This window comes from Nyctereutes procyonoides, unplaced genomic scaffold, assembly GCF_905146905.1.
Source record: "Nyctereutes procyonoides isolate TBG_1078 unplaced genomic scaffold, NYPRO_anot_genome, whole genome shotgun sequence".
Classification (NCBI taxonomy): domain Eukaryota; kingdom Metazoa; phylum Chordata; class Mammalia; order Carnivora; family Canidae; genus Nyctereutes; species Nyctereutes procyonoides.
Genome location: NW_026575140.1, coordinates 29,025,237 through 29,043,278, shown reverse-complemented (window position 1 = coordinate 29,043,278; position 18,042 = coordinate 29,025,237). Strand labels below are relative to the sequence as shown.

General features: G+C 44.6%; 1 protein-coding gene across 1 annotated transcript in view; it reads right to left on the bottom strand.

Moving 5' to 3' along the window:
* Positions 1–18,042, bottom strand: part of DNAJC11 (DnaJ heat shock protein family (Hsp40) member C11) — a 75,195-nt gene that overhangs the window by 24,787 nt on the left and 32,366 nt on the right. The window contains exon 4 of the mRNA XM_055304954.1: positions 15,511–15,612. Coding sequence (XP_055160929.1) covers positions 15,511–15,612 — 102 coding nt within the window. The remainder of the gene's footprint in view (positions 1–15,510; positions 15,613–18,042) is intronic.

Genomic DNA, 18,042 nt, shown 5'->3' with positions numbered 1-18,042 from the left:
GACAACCAGCTAGGGACCCCTGATTCTACTACCTTTAATGTTCATATAATCAATATGATTTTTAAAACTTGCTTTAATATACACAGGTATATTTTTTAAAGGAAATATTTTTGAAGTAGTTTTTGAATAAACCATATTATGAGTTCTCTAATATAATAAAACCAATGTTGGTCAATAAACATTTCAAAAGACTAAATGCATTTTTAATTATTTTAAGCACTTCTTTTCACTCTCAAAAATGTCCTTGCTTGGACAATGCACAATGGTAACTGCATCTGCAGCCACTGAGAGCATACTGGCTGACAGTGAATGAGGCCAGCCATCTAGCTCTTCAAGCAGGATGACCTGGTCTCACCTGACTTTTGTAGGCTCACTCTGGCTGCCATGTTGGGGGAAGGATGGAGGCTATTCTGTAATCTGTGAGGTGTCGATGCAGGAACAGCAGAGACCCTCTGTTAGTATACATGAGTTTCATGACTGGCTGCCTCATTCAATGTGTTAGTCCTGATAGTTTCCAGCTGGTTCTCTAAGGACAGGCAATCATATCCTATGCTGAAAATTATAGCCCTTACAATATTTTATCTTGTTTTTAAAGATTTATTTATTTATTCATTTATTTATGACAGAGAGGGAGAGAGAGGCAGAGACACAGGAGGAGGGAGAAGCAGGCTCCATGCCGGGAGCCAGACGCGGGACTCGATCCCAGGACTCTAGGATCGTGCCCTGGGCCAAAGGCAGGCGCTAAACCGCCGAGCCACCCAAGGATCCCCTATCTTTTTTTTTATCTTTTATTTGTTTAATTGCATTGGCTTAAAACTTTCAAAATAATGCTAAATATGGTTTTATTTCCTTTTGCAAAGAAAACTTTAAAAAATGATAGGTATTTGTGTTAGCTCCACAACTGACAATCAACTGACTCACCAGCAGGTGGAATGGCCTTTAAAAGTTAAAAAATATTGCTTAAGTCATGACTTTTACAATCATTTGGTTGTTTCTTTAAACAAGGCCAAAATAGGGCAGCCTGGGTGGCTTGGCGGTTTAGTGCCACCTTCAGCCCAGGGCGTGATCCTGGAGACCCAGGATTGAGTCCCACTTCGGGCTCCCTGCATGGAGCCTGCTTCTCCCTCTGCCTCTCTCTCTGTGTGTGTCTCTCATGAATAAATAAAGTCTTTAGAAAAAAAAAAAAACAAGGCCAAAATAACCACATACTCCAATGAGCCGGTGACTTTTGAGACTCAAGTCTTTGGTGCTGATCCAAGTCAATGGAAAAGGACTAACCCAGAAAGGTCAAGGGAGCCACTGCACAGAATGTTAGGCTCAAGTGCCAGCCATGGCTGATGAAATGGGCTGTCCCAGGGAATGAGTGATCATGTCACTGTGAGTTCACAAGGACACAGCTTTTAATATTTTAAGGAGTGGTTTGGATGCCTGCCTTCTGCTGTTCTTCCATTTCAAGGAAATAACCTTTTGAAAATGGACTGGTTACAGCACCAGAACCGGGCAGCTTTCTTCTCTACATGCTAACCAGGTGTTTGGCTGCAACTTACAACTCATTTTCAAAATCTTTCAAGACAATATGCTTTTACAGGAGAAGTCACAACTTTGAGGGATGAAAGTCAGATTCTGAATTCCTGAATTCTGACAGGTCAAAAAGATCAAGGAAAAAGAAAAAGATAAAACAAATCTAATGCTGGATAAATTAATGAACCAGAGCTTTCCCAACAACTTCTAATTGAATATGTACAGGCTTGTTTTCTTTTATTATTGCTATTAAATCACATTTTTCAGAAAAAAAAAAGTTTACAAAGGAAAATACTTGCATATTTCACCTTATTTTTCTAGAGCAGAATCATCAAATTTTTTCTGTCAAGGGCCAGACAGTATTTTTTTTTTTTTTAAGATTTTATTTATTTATTTACGAAAAACAGAGAAAGAGAGAGAGAGAGAGAGAAGCAGAGGGAGAAGCTGGCTCCATGCAGCTTCCGGAGAACCGGAATAGAGTCCTGCATCAGGCTCCCCAGGATCACGCCCTGGGCCAAAGGTGGCACTAAACCACTGAGCCACAGGGGCTGCGCACCAGACAGTATTTTAAAAGGCTCTGTGGACAACTATGGTTGAACTACTCCAGTCTGTGCTGTTACTGGATACACCACAGAGCCACAGGTAATACTTAAATGAATGAGCGTTGCTGTGTTCCAATAAAACTTTAAGAACACTGAAATTTGAGTTTAATATTATTTTTATGTGTCACAAATTATTGTATGATTTCATAAAAACCATTAAAAATGTAATAAAAACAATTCTTAGCTCATGGGCTGAAGAAAACTAGACAGTAGGGCACAGTTAGCTGACCCTCATTCTAGGGTACTCTGTCATCAATGTATAAAAAGGTGACAATGATGACAATTATGAACTCCTTTACATACAATCATAATACTACTGAAAAACTGTCAATGGGACATGTGGCAGCTACAGATTCCCAATTGATATCTTTGTGACTTGTTTAGGAGCTGGAAGATTCAATCTATCATACAGGCCAGTTTCTGCTCCCCCAGATTAGAAGTGCCTGGACTCTATGGGGAACACATCACACAGTTTCAAACTATCTTCTTCTTATTCTTTTTTTTTTTAAATATTTTATTTATTTATTCATGAGACACACAGAGAGAGAGAGGCAGAGACAGAGGCAGAGGGAGAAGCAGGCTCCATGCAGGAAGCCTGACATGGGACTTGATCCCGGGTCTCCAGGATCACGATCTGGACTAAAGGTGGCGCTAAACCGCTGAGCCACCTGGACTGCCCTCAAAATATCTTCAACCAACCAAGTCATGGCAATAATAATGTAACACAACCTGTCAAGTGAATATGACTTACTTAGTGTCTCAGGCTTTGAGCTACTCAGTAAAAATCACCAACTGATAAGATTCAAAGGTTTAAGGAGCTAAATGTAAGAGGAAGTAGCTGGAGAGATCACCTTTTAGGCATCTATTCCAACCTATAAACTATAACCCCAATGGATCACCATCTTCCTGGACTGCCCAATGAACCAGTCATAAGTCAACTTTTTTTCTTTAAACAGTGAATAAAAACAAGCACCATAAAAAAGATATTTTTTTTACTCTCTCATTTGCAGATTACTGCAGCAGTTCCAATTCAGCTGCCATCTGAAGTTTGTTCAAATACACATTCCCAGGTAGCAGCCTGACAGACTCCTATTCAGCTGGTCCGAGAATCTGCACTTTTTAAAAGAAGACTTTATTTATTTGACAGTGTGAGCATGAGTTGGGGGAGGGGCAGAAGGAGATGGAGAGGAAGAAGCAGATTCCCCACTGAGCAGGGAGCCTTACACAGGGCTGGATTCCAGGACTCTGAGATTCATGACCTTAACCCACTGAGCCACCCAGGCACCCCCAGAATCTACACTTTTTTTTTTTTTAAAGATTTATTTATTTATTCATGAGAGAGAGAGAGAGGCAGAGACACAGGAGGAGGGAGAAGCAGGCTCCATGCCAGGAGCCTGATGTGGGACTCGATCCCGGGATTCCAGGAACTTGCCCTGGGCCAAAGGCAGGCGCTAAACCGCTGAGCCACCCAGGGATTCCCAGAATCTACACTTTTAATAAACAAATCTTTCTGTGATATAGTTGAGTTAACCCTACTGGTTTTGGGAACCATTATCTAATTCTTTTTTTTAAATTTTATTTTATTTTATTTATTTTTTGATAGTCACAGAGAGAGAGAGAGAGGCAGAGACACAGGCAGAGGGAGAAGCAGGCTCCATGCACTGGGAGCCCGACGTGGGATTCGATCCCAGGTCTCCAGGATCGCGCCCTGGGCCAAGGGCAGGCGCCAAACCGCTGCGCCACCCAGGGATCCCTAATTCTTTTTTTTTAAACTGAAAATTTTATTGAGATAATTGTAGATTCACAGGCAGTTGTAAGAAATAAGAGAGATCTGATGCATCATTTTTCTTCCAATTGTAACATCTTGAAAAACTAGAGTACAATATCACAACCAGGATATTGACCTTGATACAATCTAACGTTCTTGTTTAGATTTCCTGTTTACTTTTTCATTTGTGGCACATACATTTAATTCTACACAATTTGATCGCCTACTTGCATTCCTGCATCTCGGAATATAGTCAACATACTGAATATTACCACCACCACAGGGATCCTTGTATTGGCTGTTTATAGCCACACCCACCTCCACCACCTCTCAGCCCAAGCTCTTTTGACCTGGGGCCTGCTCTTCATCTCCATGGTCTTTTAAAGACTGATTGATTGATTGCTAGAGATTGAAAGAGGGAGAGGAGAGTGAGGGGAGGGGCAGAAAAAGGAGAGAGAGAATCTCAAACAGACTCCCCACTGACCATGGAACCTACTTGGGCCTCAATCCCACAACCCTGAGTCAAAATCAAGAGTCAGACGCTTAACTTTAACGGATTGTACCACTCAGGTGCCCACCTTTATCTCCCCACAGTCTTTTTGTCTTTTGAAGATCTTATTTATTTATTCATGAGAGACACACAGAGAGAGGCAGAGACATAGGCAGAGAGAGAAGCAGGTTCCCTGTGGGGAGCCCGATGTGATACTCGATCCCAGGACCCCGGGATCACACCTGGAGCCAAAGGCAGATGCTCAACCCCTGAGCCACCCAAGTGCCCCTCCCCACCGGTCTTTTAAATGAAGAAGCTGCATTTTGACAGAGTTGTGGCCACTTTATATTGTTCCTCTATCTCAAGGATTATGGGCAAATAACTTCTGGTGCAATTATCTCCAATAAATAAATATGGATTTTTGGTTAAGCCAATAGGATTGTTCTCTTGAAGCCCTCCTCTCTCCCAAAGTGACACTCAAGGAACAACAAAGGTAGCGTAGGAGGCGCTAACCGAGCCCTAGAAACTGGAAAAGTATGGAGGCACTCACTGATGGAGCAGAGAAAGCTGGCTCAGGAACCAGAGGGACCAGGTACTAAGAGTGCCTCTGGAGTCGCCAGCTCACTAAGGAGACAAGTGACAGAGACTTTGCTCTTTGAAGAAATGAAGGGAAGGCATGCCAGGTCCAGCTGGGGGTGGGGGGGATGAGGGCAGGCACTGGAAACAAGGGCCAAGTGAGACATGGCATGGTCATCTCCCGACTACTACTATGGGGGCATCAGCAGCAAGACCGAGAGGCTGGGGTTTCCTGTCCACAGAAGCATCATCCGCTAAGGAGAAGAGGCCTTTTAACACTAACCTTTGGGTGTCGGGGGTGGGAGTCTCCATCCAAACAGCCCAGAGTTTAGGCTGTCAGTGACAAGTCCTGTCGAGCACATGGCACATCCCCTGAGCCTCACTCACTCCTTAAGGGCAGCCAGCCAGAGATTACCAGAACTTTGAGGGAAACATCCAACACAGAAGTCTGAAACCAAGTAAAGATCAAAAGGAACCAGAAAGAATCAGAGAATACAAACGTCAAAAAAAAAAAAAAAAGGGGGCAAGAAATGCCTAGGTAATATCCTTAGAAAAATAAAAGATATTACATTAATCATAAAAAAAAGCATTTATGAATGCTTACTGTGTCGGGGACTCTCTAAGTATTTGAATGTATTATTCCATTTAATCTTTTCATTAACAATATGAGTACTGTTACTGTCTCCATTTTACAGATGAAGATACCAAGAACAAAGAGGCCAAGTGCCACACAGCTGGGAGGTGTGAGACAGAACTCAAATGCAGGGCATCTATCCCCATGGCTCAAGAACAAAAGCCCTACCTTTTACCTCCTCATGAATTACAAAAACAATGACAAATTGAGAAGAACAAAGTTCTTGGATATTAAAAAATACGGCAGGAATTTTCACACGGGTAGGAAGGCTGGAATATAACCTAGAAAAAGAAACTCTCAAACAAGTAGAACTAAACCAAAAATATGCAAAATGGAGAGGAAAAAATTAGCAAGTGAGACGATGAATCCAGTGGGTCCAATATGTGAAATGGAAGGAATGTGGACAATGTGCGAAAATACTCCAGGGCTGGGGCACCCTGGGCTGGGAGAAGTGGGAGAGGGGGTGTGTTGGGGGGCCACTGAATGCACCTGGCACTAGTGAGCAGCTCACCTGAGGCCTCCCACGTGCAGCTGCACGAGCCCAGACAGGAAGACCCTACAGGTTTCCAAAGGGGGAAAAGAACATCATACACAAGAATCAGGAACTTGGATGGGTCTTCTCAACACCTGTCCCAGAAGCTAGAAGACACTGGAACCAGGTCTTCCAAGTTCAGAGGAAAAATGACTTCCAAACTGGAACTTAATTACCAGATGAATTAGTAAGCTGAATTATATAAAACCATCATTTTTTGGATCTAAAACAGATAAAAAGCAGCCATTTCTAACATTAAATATAAAGCTATAACTAAATACTGAGACACACTTCCTAACATGTGTGCATCTATCTATACACAAACTGTAAAAAGTATGCAGATACATGCTTTACACTTAGTTAAGTATAAAGATACAATCAAGACATTCTGGGGGCAGCCTGGGTGGCTCAGCGGTTTAGCACCGCCTTCATCCCAGGGTCTGATCCTGGAGACCCGGGATTGAGTCTCATGTCAGGCTCCCTGCATGGAGCCTGCTTCTCCCTCTGCCTGTGTCTCTGTCTCTCTCTCTCTCTCATGAATAAATAAAAACTTAACAACAACAACTAAAAGACATTCTGAGTTACGCAAGGTCCACATTTGACCTTTGGAAAACAAGGTGGCAACATCTCTTACAGCTGAACATTTGCATATCCAATGACCTACCAATTTATATCCAGGTGCTTGTGGACACTCTTGCACACGTGCACTAGGAGACAAGCACAAGAACATTCACAACAGCAATGTTCATAATCGCAAAAACCCGGAAACAATCTCAACACCCACTGGCTGGAGAATGGATAAATTGTGGGATACAGCAACGAAAATGAATGAGTCACGACTTCATGAGACACACAGACTTTTGAAAGAGTAGGAGGTGTGGGTAGAAAACAAGTCCCAGAGGACCACCTATAGCGTGGTACCATCTTTATAAAGCTCGAAAACAATAAAAACCAAACAGTGGATTACTTAAGCATACATCCAATTTGTGACAAAATTTTAAAAAGCAACAGAAGGATGACTCCCTTCAGATCGTGCTTCCTTCCAGCAGGGAGATGGGGCAGGAGGGGGCCATGGAAGTGGATGCAAGGTGTGGGCAATATCCTTGTCCCAAGGTCAGGCGGTGGGTTCCTCCACGTCTGTTATTACTGTTAAGGTTTACGCGTTACATGTAATCCTTTCTAGATATGTGTATGTATAAATATGTTATTAGGGATCCCTGGGTGGCGCAGCGGTTTGGCGCTTGCCTTTGGCCCAGGGCGCGATCCTGGAGACCCGGGATCGAATCCCATGTCGGGCTCCCGGTGCGTGGAGCCTGCTTCTCCCTCTGCCTGTGTCTCTGCCTCTCTCTCTCTCACTGTGTGACTATCATAAATAAATAAAAATTAAAAAAAAAAAAGAAAAAAGAAATTAAAAAAAAATAAATATGTTATTAATTTTTCCTTTAAAAGACAACAAAGTATGTGTGTGTATGGGAAGGACAAAGAAATTTGCCTTCCAAGGATTTTCTTTTTTTTAAAGATTTTGTTTATTTATTCATGAGAGAGAGAGAGAGAGAGAGAGAGAGAGGCAGAGACACAGGCAGAGGGAGAAGCAGGCTCCATGCAGGGAGCCCGACGTGGGACTCGATCCTGGGACTCCTGGATCACACCCTGGGCTGAAGGTGGCGCTAAACCACTAAGCCACCCAGGGATACCCCTCAGGGATTTTCTTTAATGAAGGTACTGGAAGATGGGTTTTCTCCACAGAAAGGGATATATCAAAAAAGGAGGGAGGTGTGGGAACCCACCCAAGGGAGGGAGGTGCTGTTCAGTGTGTTTCAGGGTCTGGCAGTGCTTCCTGGGGCTGCTCCTTGGAAAGGAAGAAGGTGTTCACTGAAGGAAGAGAAAGGCATTCCAAGGAAGCCAGTGAGGGACATTCTGGGGCCCCAGCTGTACAGCAGGCCAGAAAGCACGGGGCTTCAAGGGGTGCCACCAGAATCAGCGAGAATGACAGCATACCTAAGGAATTCGATGGCACTGAGGGGGACACGTTCAGTCCTAACAGTCTGGAAACAAATTAGTGACAGATTTATAGAAAGCTCATCAAAGAAACCAAAGGAGACAATTATAATACCGTGGAGGGAAAAGTGTTTTAAGAGAGGTCAGGGGCAGCCCGGGTGGCTCAGCAGTTTAGTGCCACCTTCAGCCCAGGGCCTGATCCTGGAGTCCTGGAATCGAGTCCCACATCGGGCTCCCTGTATGGAGCCTGTTTCTCTCTCTGCCTGTGTCTCTACCTCTCTCTATCTCTCTCTCTGTGTCTCTCATGAATAAATAAAAAATCTTAAAAAAAAAAAAAAGAGAGGTCAGGTGGGGGCCCTTGGGTAGCTCGGTTGGTTAAGCAGTGGGCTCTGATTTTGGCTCAGGTCATAATCTCAGGGTAGTGAGACTGAGCCCTGTGTCAGGCTCCCTTTTCAGCAAGGAATCTGCCTCTCCCTCCGTCCACTCCCCTCACCCCTCAGCCCCACACGCCCTCTCTAAAATAAATAAATAAATTTATTAAAAAAAAAAAAAAAACTCAGGCAGTCATGGTACATCACCTGGCTTGGCCAAGCATTTATTCAGTGAACATTCACTTAACTCAAAAGGGGATTATAACCACACTGGGTGGAATGGCAAACGTGTGTGTGTTGGGGAACTGCATCCTTATCTTTCCTGGCGGGAGGTCAACACATAATTGCTAAGATTGAAAAAAAGAGAGAACATTATAAACACACAACTCAGGGACACAGAAATGTCCCAAGCAAGAGCTCAGAGTACTAGAAATGGCGCCTCTGGGGTGGGGGGCTGGAGTCAGGCCTAGAGAGACAGGTGGGAGGAGGCAACTGCTTGTGTCTGTCTAGTCACCCTATTTTTTTTTTTAAGATTTATTTATTCATGAGAGACAGAGAGGCAGAGACACCCTCAGAGGGAGAAGTAGGCTCCCCACATGCAGCCTGATGTGGAACTCGATCCTAGATCCCAGGATCATGCCCTGAGCCAAAGGCAGAGGCTCAACCACTGAGCCACCCAGGCGTCCCTAGTCACCTACTAAACTCTGCTTATGAATATGACTTTGACCACAAAAACTGAAAAAATTTCCCCACACTTCAGACTTCAAGACTAGTTTCCTTAAAAACGATTAAAATCTTGGGGCACCTGGGTGGCCCAGTCAGTTAACCGTCTGCTTTCAGCTCAGGTCAGATCTTGGGGTCCTGGGATGGAGTCCCATGTGGGGCTCCCTGCTCAGAGGAGAGTCTGCTTCTCCCCCTGCCCCTACCCTCACTTGTGCAAGTGTGTGCTCTCTCTTTTTCTCTCTCAAATAAAAAAACCTTAAAAACGAGTAAAATCTCGGAAAGGCCTTATATGCATATTTAAAAATTAGTAGACTTCTTGTGCCCATGAATGTCAGAAGTTTTCAGGAAGAACCAACAGAACCAAATGACACCATTGCTCACAGGCAGGGCTTGGAGCGGGAGAGTTGGGGGCAGCCCTCCCTCCCCCAGAGGTCATCAAAGGAACTCCACCCAGCCCGGATGGGAGCACCACCTGCCGGCCTGGAATCCACTCCCACACTGACTCTGCGAACAGCCGGGAAAACTTATTTTTATCTTAATTATATAACTCCCCCCCCCCCCGAAGATGTAGGTCCTTGCTGCTCTGTGTTCAGGATGAGATGGTGGATAAAAGTGCGGTTCCTTTGGTCCCCAGCAGCCTGCTTTGTCCACTGTTCCTTACACCAAGCCAAAATCGTCTTCGTGCTGTTGGTTCTGTTCTCTCAAACTGTCATGAATTAATAACAGTTGCTGGGGGATCCCTGGGTGGCTCAGTGGTTTAGCGCCTGCCTTAGGCCCAGGACGTGATCCTGGAGTCCCGGGATTGAGTCCCACATCGGGCTCCCTGCATGGAGCCCGCTTCTCCCTCTGCCTGTGTCTCTGCTTCTCTCTGTGTCTCTCATAAATAAATAAATTAAAAAATCATAAAAAAAAAAGAGCAGTTGCTGCTTCTCCACAGAGAAGGGGAAGATGTGTTTCTTTGACCTCAGCTGCTACTAATTCCCCCACCACTGCTCCAGACACACTGGTGTCTTTGCTATTCCTTGAACACACCAGACCCATTATCCTTTTCCACTAGCTGCTCCCTCCATCTAGAAGGCTCTTCCCGATATCCACATGGGTAACTCTTCTCTCCTTCTTGTCTTTGTTCCAATTATCACTTTCTCAACAAGGCCTGAGCACCCTATTTAAAATTGTGGTCCTCCCCCCTTACTTTGATCTATCTTCCAGCTATAGCATTATCACCTCACCTTCTAACATATTATATAATTTACGTATTGTGTTTATTGCATCTCTCTCTCCATTAGAATCCAAGAGGGCAGGGTCTTGTCTGTTATTCTCTGCTGCACATTTACATCTGAAACAGGGCCTGGCTCCTTACAGGCACCCAATATAAACTGCCTTGTGAATACATGAATCATCTTTACCTTACCCATCCCCAACCTACAAATATTCTAAACTGTTGTTAACATTAAGCCCAGTCAGTTAAAGACCACCATTTTCCCGTCTCCCCTTCTAGAACGTTTCACCTTCACAGTCTAGGTCACTGGGATCTTTTAAAATTGTGGTTTTGTCCTCTGGCTTTGGGTCACCTGAGAATATGATAGACATATCTTCATTGACATCATTCATAGAAATTCTAAGCATGCCAAGTGACAGCCTTTCTCCCACGATGAGAAGCTTCTCACCAGGCTAGAGATGATGCATTAATCAACCCTCTTTGAGTAGAATCAGTTGTTCATTCAGCCAGGAATGTTCCGTTCTGAATTATTTTCATGTTTATATTTTATCTGGCCATAAGGATAATGTGAGAAATTTCTGTCAAACGCATTCTTAATTACTAATTGAAAATTCCACCAAAAGAGGCAATTGCGTTAAGAGGCAATGTGCAGTTTGCCTGTTTTAGAGGTGATGAGCCTAGGGTGGCTCTTGAGACTGTCTTTGCAGATTCATTCTGAGATCAAAGTTGGAACCTTTGTTGTCTGACATCACGGAGGATTAAACACAAACTTACCAGAGTTTCCCACTGCCCACCTCCCCCCTACATAAATAGCAGTGTCTATTCTGACATCTTGTTTCTGAGCAGCTATGCTGTCAGGATGGCAGGAACGGCCTCCTGTAGCCATCACTTGTCCTCTTCTGCAGACTCTGCTGTAAACAACAGCCTCCTTGGACTTGGCCCGTCCATGACACTTTCCAATTTCTTCCCTTTCAATAGCTGCCTGTTTCTGCATCCGCTGAATCGCCCCCTCCTGCCATTGAGCACAACAAACATATGGGTTCAAACAGCTTTTCTTCTGCAAGATGTTCCTGTCAGTGGAGCCGAGGCAGTTTATGACATCAGAGCCATTTCCAGAGAACAGACTGAAGTCGTAGCCATGGGCTCATTCGAATGCCTGCAATCATTAGCCACGGCAGCCGATACACAGCTTTTTTTAAAAACGCTTTAAAAATAATTGAGTAATGTAATCTTGCATCTTTATGAAAACATTTTGGGATTTAAAAATATTTTTACTGTTATATGGATCCTTGATACGTTATTTAGATTTTTTTCCTGATAAAGCTGAATCATATTTTTAAGCTATTACAGGAACCAAACTGATAAGCTGGCCTTTCTAAAATCAGAAAGAAGGCCTTGCCAGGGAGTTTATGTTGACCTCTGTATGGAGAAAGGAAATGGAAGGTCCAGGAAAGAATGCAGCGTACCCCCTGAACTGTAATATAACAGGGTCTGAAAGCAGACAGTGCACACACACCCTCAGGGGCAGACCCTGACATCTCCCAAGCAGTCTTTGACTTAAGGCTCTGCTTCACATGGGATGTGAACAAGTTCATTAGAAGGCAGTAATAAAGTCCCACAGCACTGTCCGAGATCTGATGTCCTTAGACTCGTAGAGTGGCTGCCATCAGAGGGATAGAAGGCTTATGGGTATTAACAAAGAAAGGAATCAAAATAATCAATATGAATGAACATGGCACAGAACAACCCTATTGTATGACCTTAAGTCTTTAAAAAGGCAAGAAATGTAAATGGACTAAGCCAATGAAACAGACATCTTGAAGACAGTGGTAGGGTGGCTAGGGTAGTCCAGTTAGAGTCCAGTCACACGTGGTGCTCCAGATGCCGATGAGTCTCATTGGTCTGTCCCAGCCATAAATTCCCTCCCAGACCTGCTCCATATGAGGGCCCGGGAGATCCTCAGACACCAGCAACCTGAGCTTGGGGTTTTCCAGCAGGAAACACAGAGGACTTTCCTCTCACACGACAAAGACAGAACAGAGGCAATTAAACTAAGGACTTTGGGGTTTTCCGACTCCCCATAGTGGGTTTGGTGGCAAACCTTCCATTTCACACAAGGGGAAACTGAACTAATACAGGAAAAGTGACCTGACTCAGAGCCCATAATGGGAGGGTGGAATCTGAATCCCTGTACAGGGCTCCTGACTCCAAGCGGAAAGCACCACCATGCTGTCTCTGGCCCCTGTGCGTGTGAGCATGTCTGCACATGCATTGCACTGGTGGCTTGCACTCTAGAGTTGGAGATTGTGCTCATTTATTTCTAAGCCCCACAGTGTTTCCCAAAGCTTATTTCACATAAACCAAGATTCATAGGTAGCTGGCCACACTGAAACACCACTGGGCCAAGGCCACAGGAGAAGGCTGAATGGTGTTGTCAGATGGCCATTTTGAAATCCCAATGGCCAGAACCCATTCAAGCCCACTCACCACAGGCCAAGAACTGCCTGACCAAGCCAAGTATTTCCCATGCAGTGCTGGAGGAAACATGGACACGACACTGAGTTCTTAACCTCATTAGGACCTATGCACAGTATCACTGTGCATTTACTCACCAAACTTGGTCTGTTAAATTAACTTGGTCTGAATATATTAACACCTATTTCCTACTTTTTTAAAAAATATTTTATTTGTTTGAGAGTGTGCGTGCACATATACTCGAGCAGGGGGAGGGGCTCAGGAGGAGGGAGAGGGACAAGCAGACTCTGTGCTGAGAACATGGAGCCTGACACAGAGCCCAATACCATGACTTTGAGATGACCACCTGAGCTGAAACCAAGAGTCGGATATTCAACTGGCCGAGCTATTCAGGCACCCCTAGACGGCTTCATTTTACAGACAAGAAAACTAAACACATCACTGTGTCAGAGTCAGTATTTCCAATCTATGATTTTTCCCATTTGACCTCTTTGCCTGTTCTTGGTATATACATCCTACTGGAAAATCCCCGCCCAATAAGCTTACTAGTAACAATAGAGAGAAATGCCCATCCAAATTTCAAATGGCAGTACCAATAATGGTATCTAGCCTGCCTAAACCTTGGGATAGGTCAGTGCTGAGCCTGATTGTCATCAGGAGTATCCTTCTCCTGTGGTTTTCTTAAAAGGAGAAGATTGCCCTGTCTTTCTTTGGATAAGAACATTCCAAACCCTTCCCACTCATCATGAAAAGCAAACTCCCCTGAAACAGAATAAAAGACCTAGCTCAAAACCTCTCTTCAAAATGCTGCACAGCCAACATCTGGTTATCACTTACTATTTCTGGTTAGAAAATGCCTTATTTATTTGGAAGCAGTTTATGCAAGTAGCAAAGTATTAGGAATTTTACAATAACTTGCATGCTTGTGTGAAATGGTCACAGCTGTGCTCCCTCATTCCACAGAAACATGGCCTGGAGACACATTTTCACAGAATCCCAATAAGCAATCACTGCACACACCCAGATGGCCAATTTTATTGCAGGACACAGAGGCTCAGGCTACTGTGACGTTCTCTTTCCCCTTCATTGCTCTGAATGCAGCAAACTCCAGCCAAAACAGCAAAGATACCAAAGCAACAGCTTGCTCCTGCCAGGCTTCCACCCCATCTTCTCAACTCTCACTCCATCTGCCAACACCGACCTTTCAAACCAGACCCCCTCACAGTGCGTGGCCCTGACCACTGGCCCCTTGAAGGGAATCCACGAACATGGTTCAGGATGCCTCAGAAACTTTAGCACTCCTAACTATGCCCCAAGTTGATTTGGCTGGTGTTTCAGTTCTCTACCTGCCTAGGACCAAAAGCCGCTCTGCATCACTGACGCCATCATCTGTGGCAGGGAGGCTGAGTAGAAAGGAGAGGTGTTGGCATTTGTAGATATACTTTGAAATGCAGGCCTCAAATAGATGGGAGCATTCTGAATTTACGGTCCTCTAACTCCTGTAGGAGTCTTTAAAAAAATCCACTTTCGGGGGATCCCTGGGTGGCGCAGCAGTTTGGCGCCTGCCTTTGGCCCAGGGCGCGATCCTGGAGACCCGGGATCGAATCCCACGTCGGGCTCCCGGTGCATGGAGCCTGCTTCTCCCTCTGCCTATGTCTCTGCCTCTCTCTCTCATTCTGTGTGACTATCATAAATAAATTAAAAAAAATTTAAAAAAAAATAAAAAGCCTTTAAAAAAAAATCCACTTTCGGGAATATATGTGATCAGAAGTTCATATTATCACACTTCCCAGTTGTATGCTAGCCTCTGTTCTTTTTCTTTAGGAGATTTTCAGGCTGCCTGCCAGGCCATCCTGGCCACACTGATGGAAGTCCGGCTGCTGGGTCCCCTTACCAAGCACAGTTGAACAGGAATACTGGGCCACATTTGGTTAGCCATTCATACATCTGGTATCTTAAATCAACTGAGCTATCCTATCTGCCATAGGGCTGGGGCACGTACTCAGAACAATGTGCTTCCCTAACAAATCAAAGGGCGAAATACCATATGCGGGACTGAAAAGTCACTCTCAGACTCAGGGTCACAGGACTCAAGCTCCCCTGGGGACCTGACTGAGTCAAAGGGGGGTCATCTTATTGCTGCCTAAAGAACCTGGGGACTGGTGTTCATGGCACTGCTATCCTGGGAGGATAAAAGCCTGGGCCCCCGCCTAAGGCAGTCTGGAAATATCTCAAACCTAAGTGGTGTAGTCTGGTGGCTGCCCTCTCCCTGATAGCATCCCCTGACTGGAACCTGTCAAGGGCTTGGGCAGCTCGACTGCAGGGAAGGGTCTCAAGATTTGGGCTGTGCTGCTGTCTGGGCCAGAAATCTGGAACTGGTTTTGTCTTCTGTGCACATGGTTGAAGGCACATTTCTTCAAGACCTGAGCAGCAGCTTTGCTGAAAGTCACTGGAAGCTGCTTTCCAGAAAGATGCCATTCAGATAAACAAAATTTTGTTCTACCAATTTGGCATATAATTACTTAAAAAAAAATCTCACCAGCAACAAGGATCCTGGGCCCACCGATGCCCTAAACTGTCCCCACAGCATGCCTGGCTCACCTTGGGGTTGGTGCGCTGCTGCAGCCTCCTCTCCTCCCTCTCTCTCTGCAGCCGCTCAAACTCTTCCCTGATTTCAGCTGGTGTTCTCCTCCTTTCCACCACCTGCGGACACAGTCAGGAGGAGGAGACAGTTAAGGACCCAGAAAGCAAAGAAAACACACAAAGAGCGGACATCATTAACTGAGGTGTGTCCACCTGGCCTGGGCTGGCCAGTCCTTTCCCCAGGACTTTATGAATGGCAGTGACACCCCAATGAGTTTTTCCTGTGGACACAGTCTCTGATGAGGTGAGGCTCACACTTACACCCATTCAGCTCTTCCCTGATCATCCCCAGGGCCATGCTTTTCCTCAGCTCTCCAGCGAGAGAAGCACCCTTGGTTTCAGTAACCGATCTCTGAGGCTGCAGGACCTTACAAAGAACACATCACCTTATTTTTTAATTTTATTTTTTTTTAGAGACAGAGTGAGAGGCCATGCACAAGGGTGGGGTGGGAAGTGGCAAAGGGTAAGAGGGAGAGAATCTTAAGCAGGATCCACACTAGTGTGGATGTGTGGTTGGATCTCACAACCCTGAGATCATGACCTGAAGTGAAATCAAGAGTCGGATGCTCAAACGACTGAGCCATGAAGGAGCCCCAAGAACAAATCACCTTAAGTTTCACAGTCTAAATTTCCTAATGAATCCCAGCACAGATAATAAATGTTAAAGATGAAAGCAAAGGGCAAACGTGCCCACCGTAGCCCTGCTGTCTCTTCCCAGTACGCCGGGGCCATCACTAGAGAAGCTTTCCAAGCTTGGACCAAGTGGTCTTTGGCCTTCAGGCCTGGGCATCTTTACAACAATGGGACTCTTCCCCCTACACTAGGATACCCCTGAGAATGTATAATGTCAGATGTACTTTAGCATAAACAGTACTCAAGTACCAAAGGGCAGACCACATGAACGCTCGGGGTTACACAATGATGTCAAATATGGAGAATATTAGGCATTCCAACTTGGCTTTTTTCTTAGTTTGTCATAAAGTAGAGATTTCAAAGAGGCAAGGAAATGCCACCTTGGACCTCAGGCCCCACATCTGTGAAAGAGGAAATCGCACCCCGTGATTTCTAGGGTCCAAGATTCCACGGCCTGTGAGGAACACTGAGAGTGGGGGTGGGACAGTCATGAAAACCCAGAGAGCACATTCCCTGTATCAGTGGGAGAAATACAGAGGAGCCTTGAGAGGCTGCTCACAGAACAGCTAAAAAGGGAGGTGATGTGAGAAGAAGCAATCCTGGAAATCACAAGTTTAAAAAATTGTTTAAAAAAATACACGCTCACAGCAAAAAATCAAAATAGTACAGAAGGATATAAAGGATACAGTACAATTTGCCTATAGCACCCTCTCTTCTCTGCCGTCCTTCTCAGGGCTAGCATCTAGTTTTTATGTACCTTCCTAGACACCCTCTGTGCACACGTGTGCATGTACATTCTAACAGAATGGGGTCATACTCCAGGTTTTGTGCACCTTGATTTTATTATTCAGCAATATAGAAAAATTAATATAAAAACTGGCTTATTCAAAAAAACACTGAGAAATTTGTTCACTACTGCTTTTAGGATGTAAAGAGAAAAAATAACACATTTTTGGCTCTAATAACCCTTATAATCAATAATTACTAAAAAGCGGCAGTGGTTCTTTTAAAGGAAGTTTTCTTTTCTTTTCTTTTCTTAAAGATTTTTATTTATTCCCAAGAGACACACAGAGAGAGGCAGAGATACAGGCAGAAGGAGAAGCAGGCCCCCTGTGGGACTCGATCCCAGGACTCTGGGATCACACCCTGAGCCAAAGGCAGATTCTCAACCACTGAGCCACTCAGGTGTCCCTAAAGCAAGTTTTATAATGAAGACACAAAAATTACCCAAAAACAAATCAAAATCCTTAATGGCATGTCAGTGATTGCTTTGTGGCCTCACAGCAACATCCTCCATTGTACTGAACTGATATGGAGGCTTGCCCTGCTATTTCTCTGAAGTTGAGGACATGGGCTTCCACCCTATGTCCTGACCTTGGACAGAGCAGGAGGAAGGCTTGATGCTTCAACTTTCATCACCTTCCCTTGTCTCCCATCAGCCTCCCCCTCCAGTATAGAGAACAAAAACAAAAGAGCTTCAGGGAAATATAAGTAATTACTCCATTTAACCATGAACATATAGAAAGATCAGGAAAAAAGGATTTAAAATATTTTAGAAATTGTGACCTCTGAACCCTAACTTGGTAAGCCTGTGACTAAGGACCCGCCAGTGGTGACCTAAGTGATGCATTACCAAGGCCAAGCAGGGTCTGGATGGGAAGCACCTGCTCCAAAGGGTCACAGAGTAATCCAGCTCTTCTATCTGGATGAAAAGGTTTCACACTGAATATTCTGTCCAGCAGGATACTGGTGTTGAGAATGCAAATTATGCACAAGTCTGACTAGCCACACTTTAACCAATGACACAGACTCCACGAGTTCCTGAGATTTTTAAAATACACAGATTTGTAAGATTCC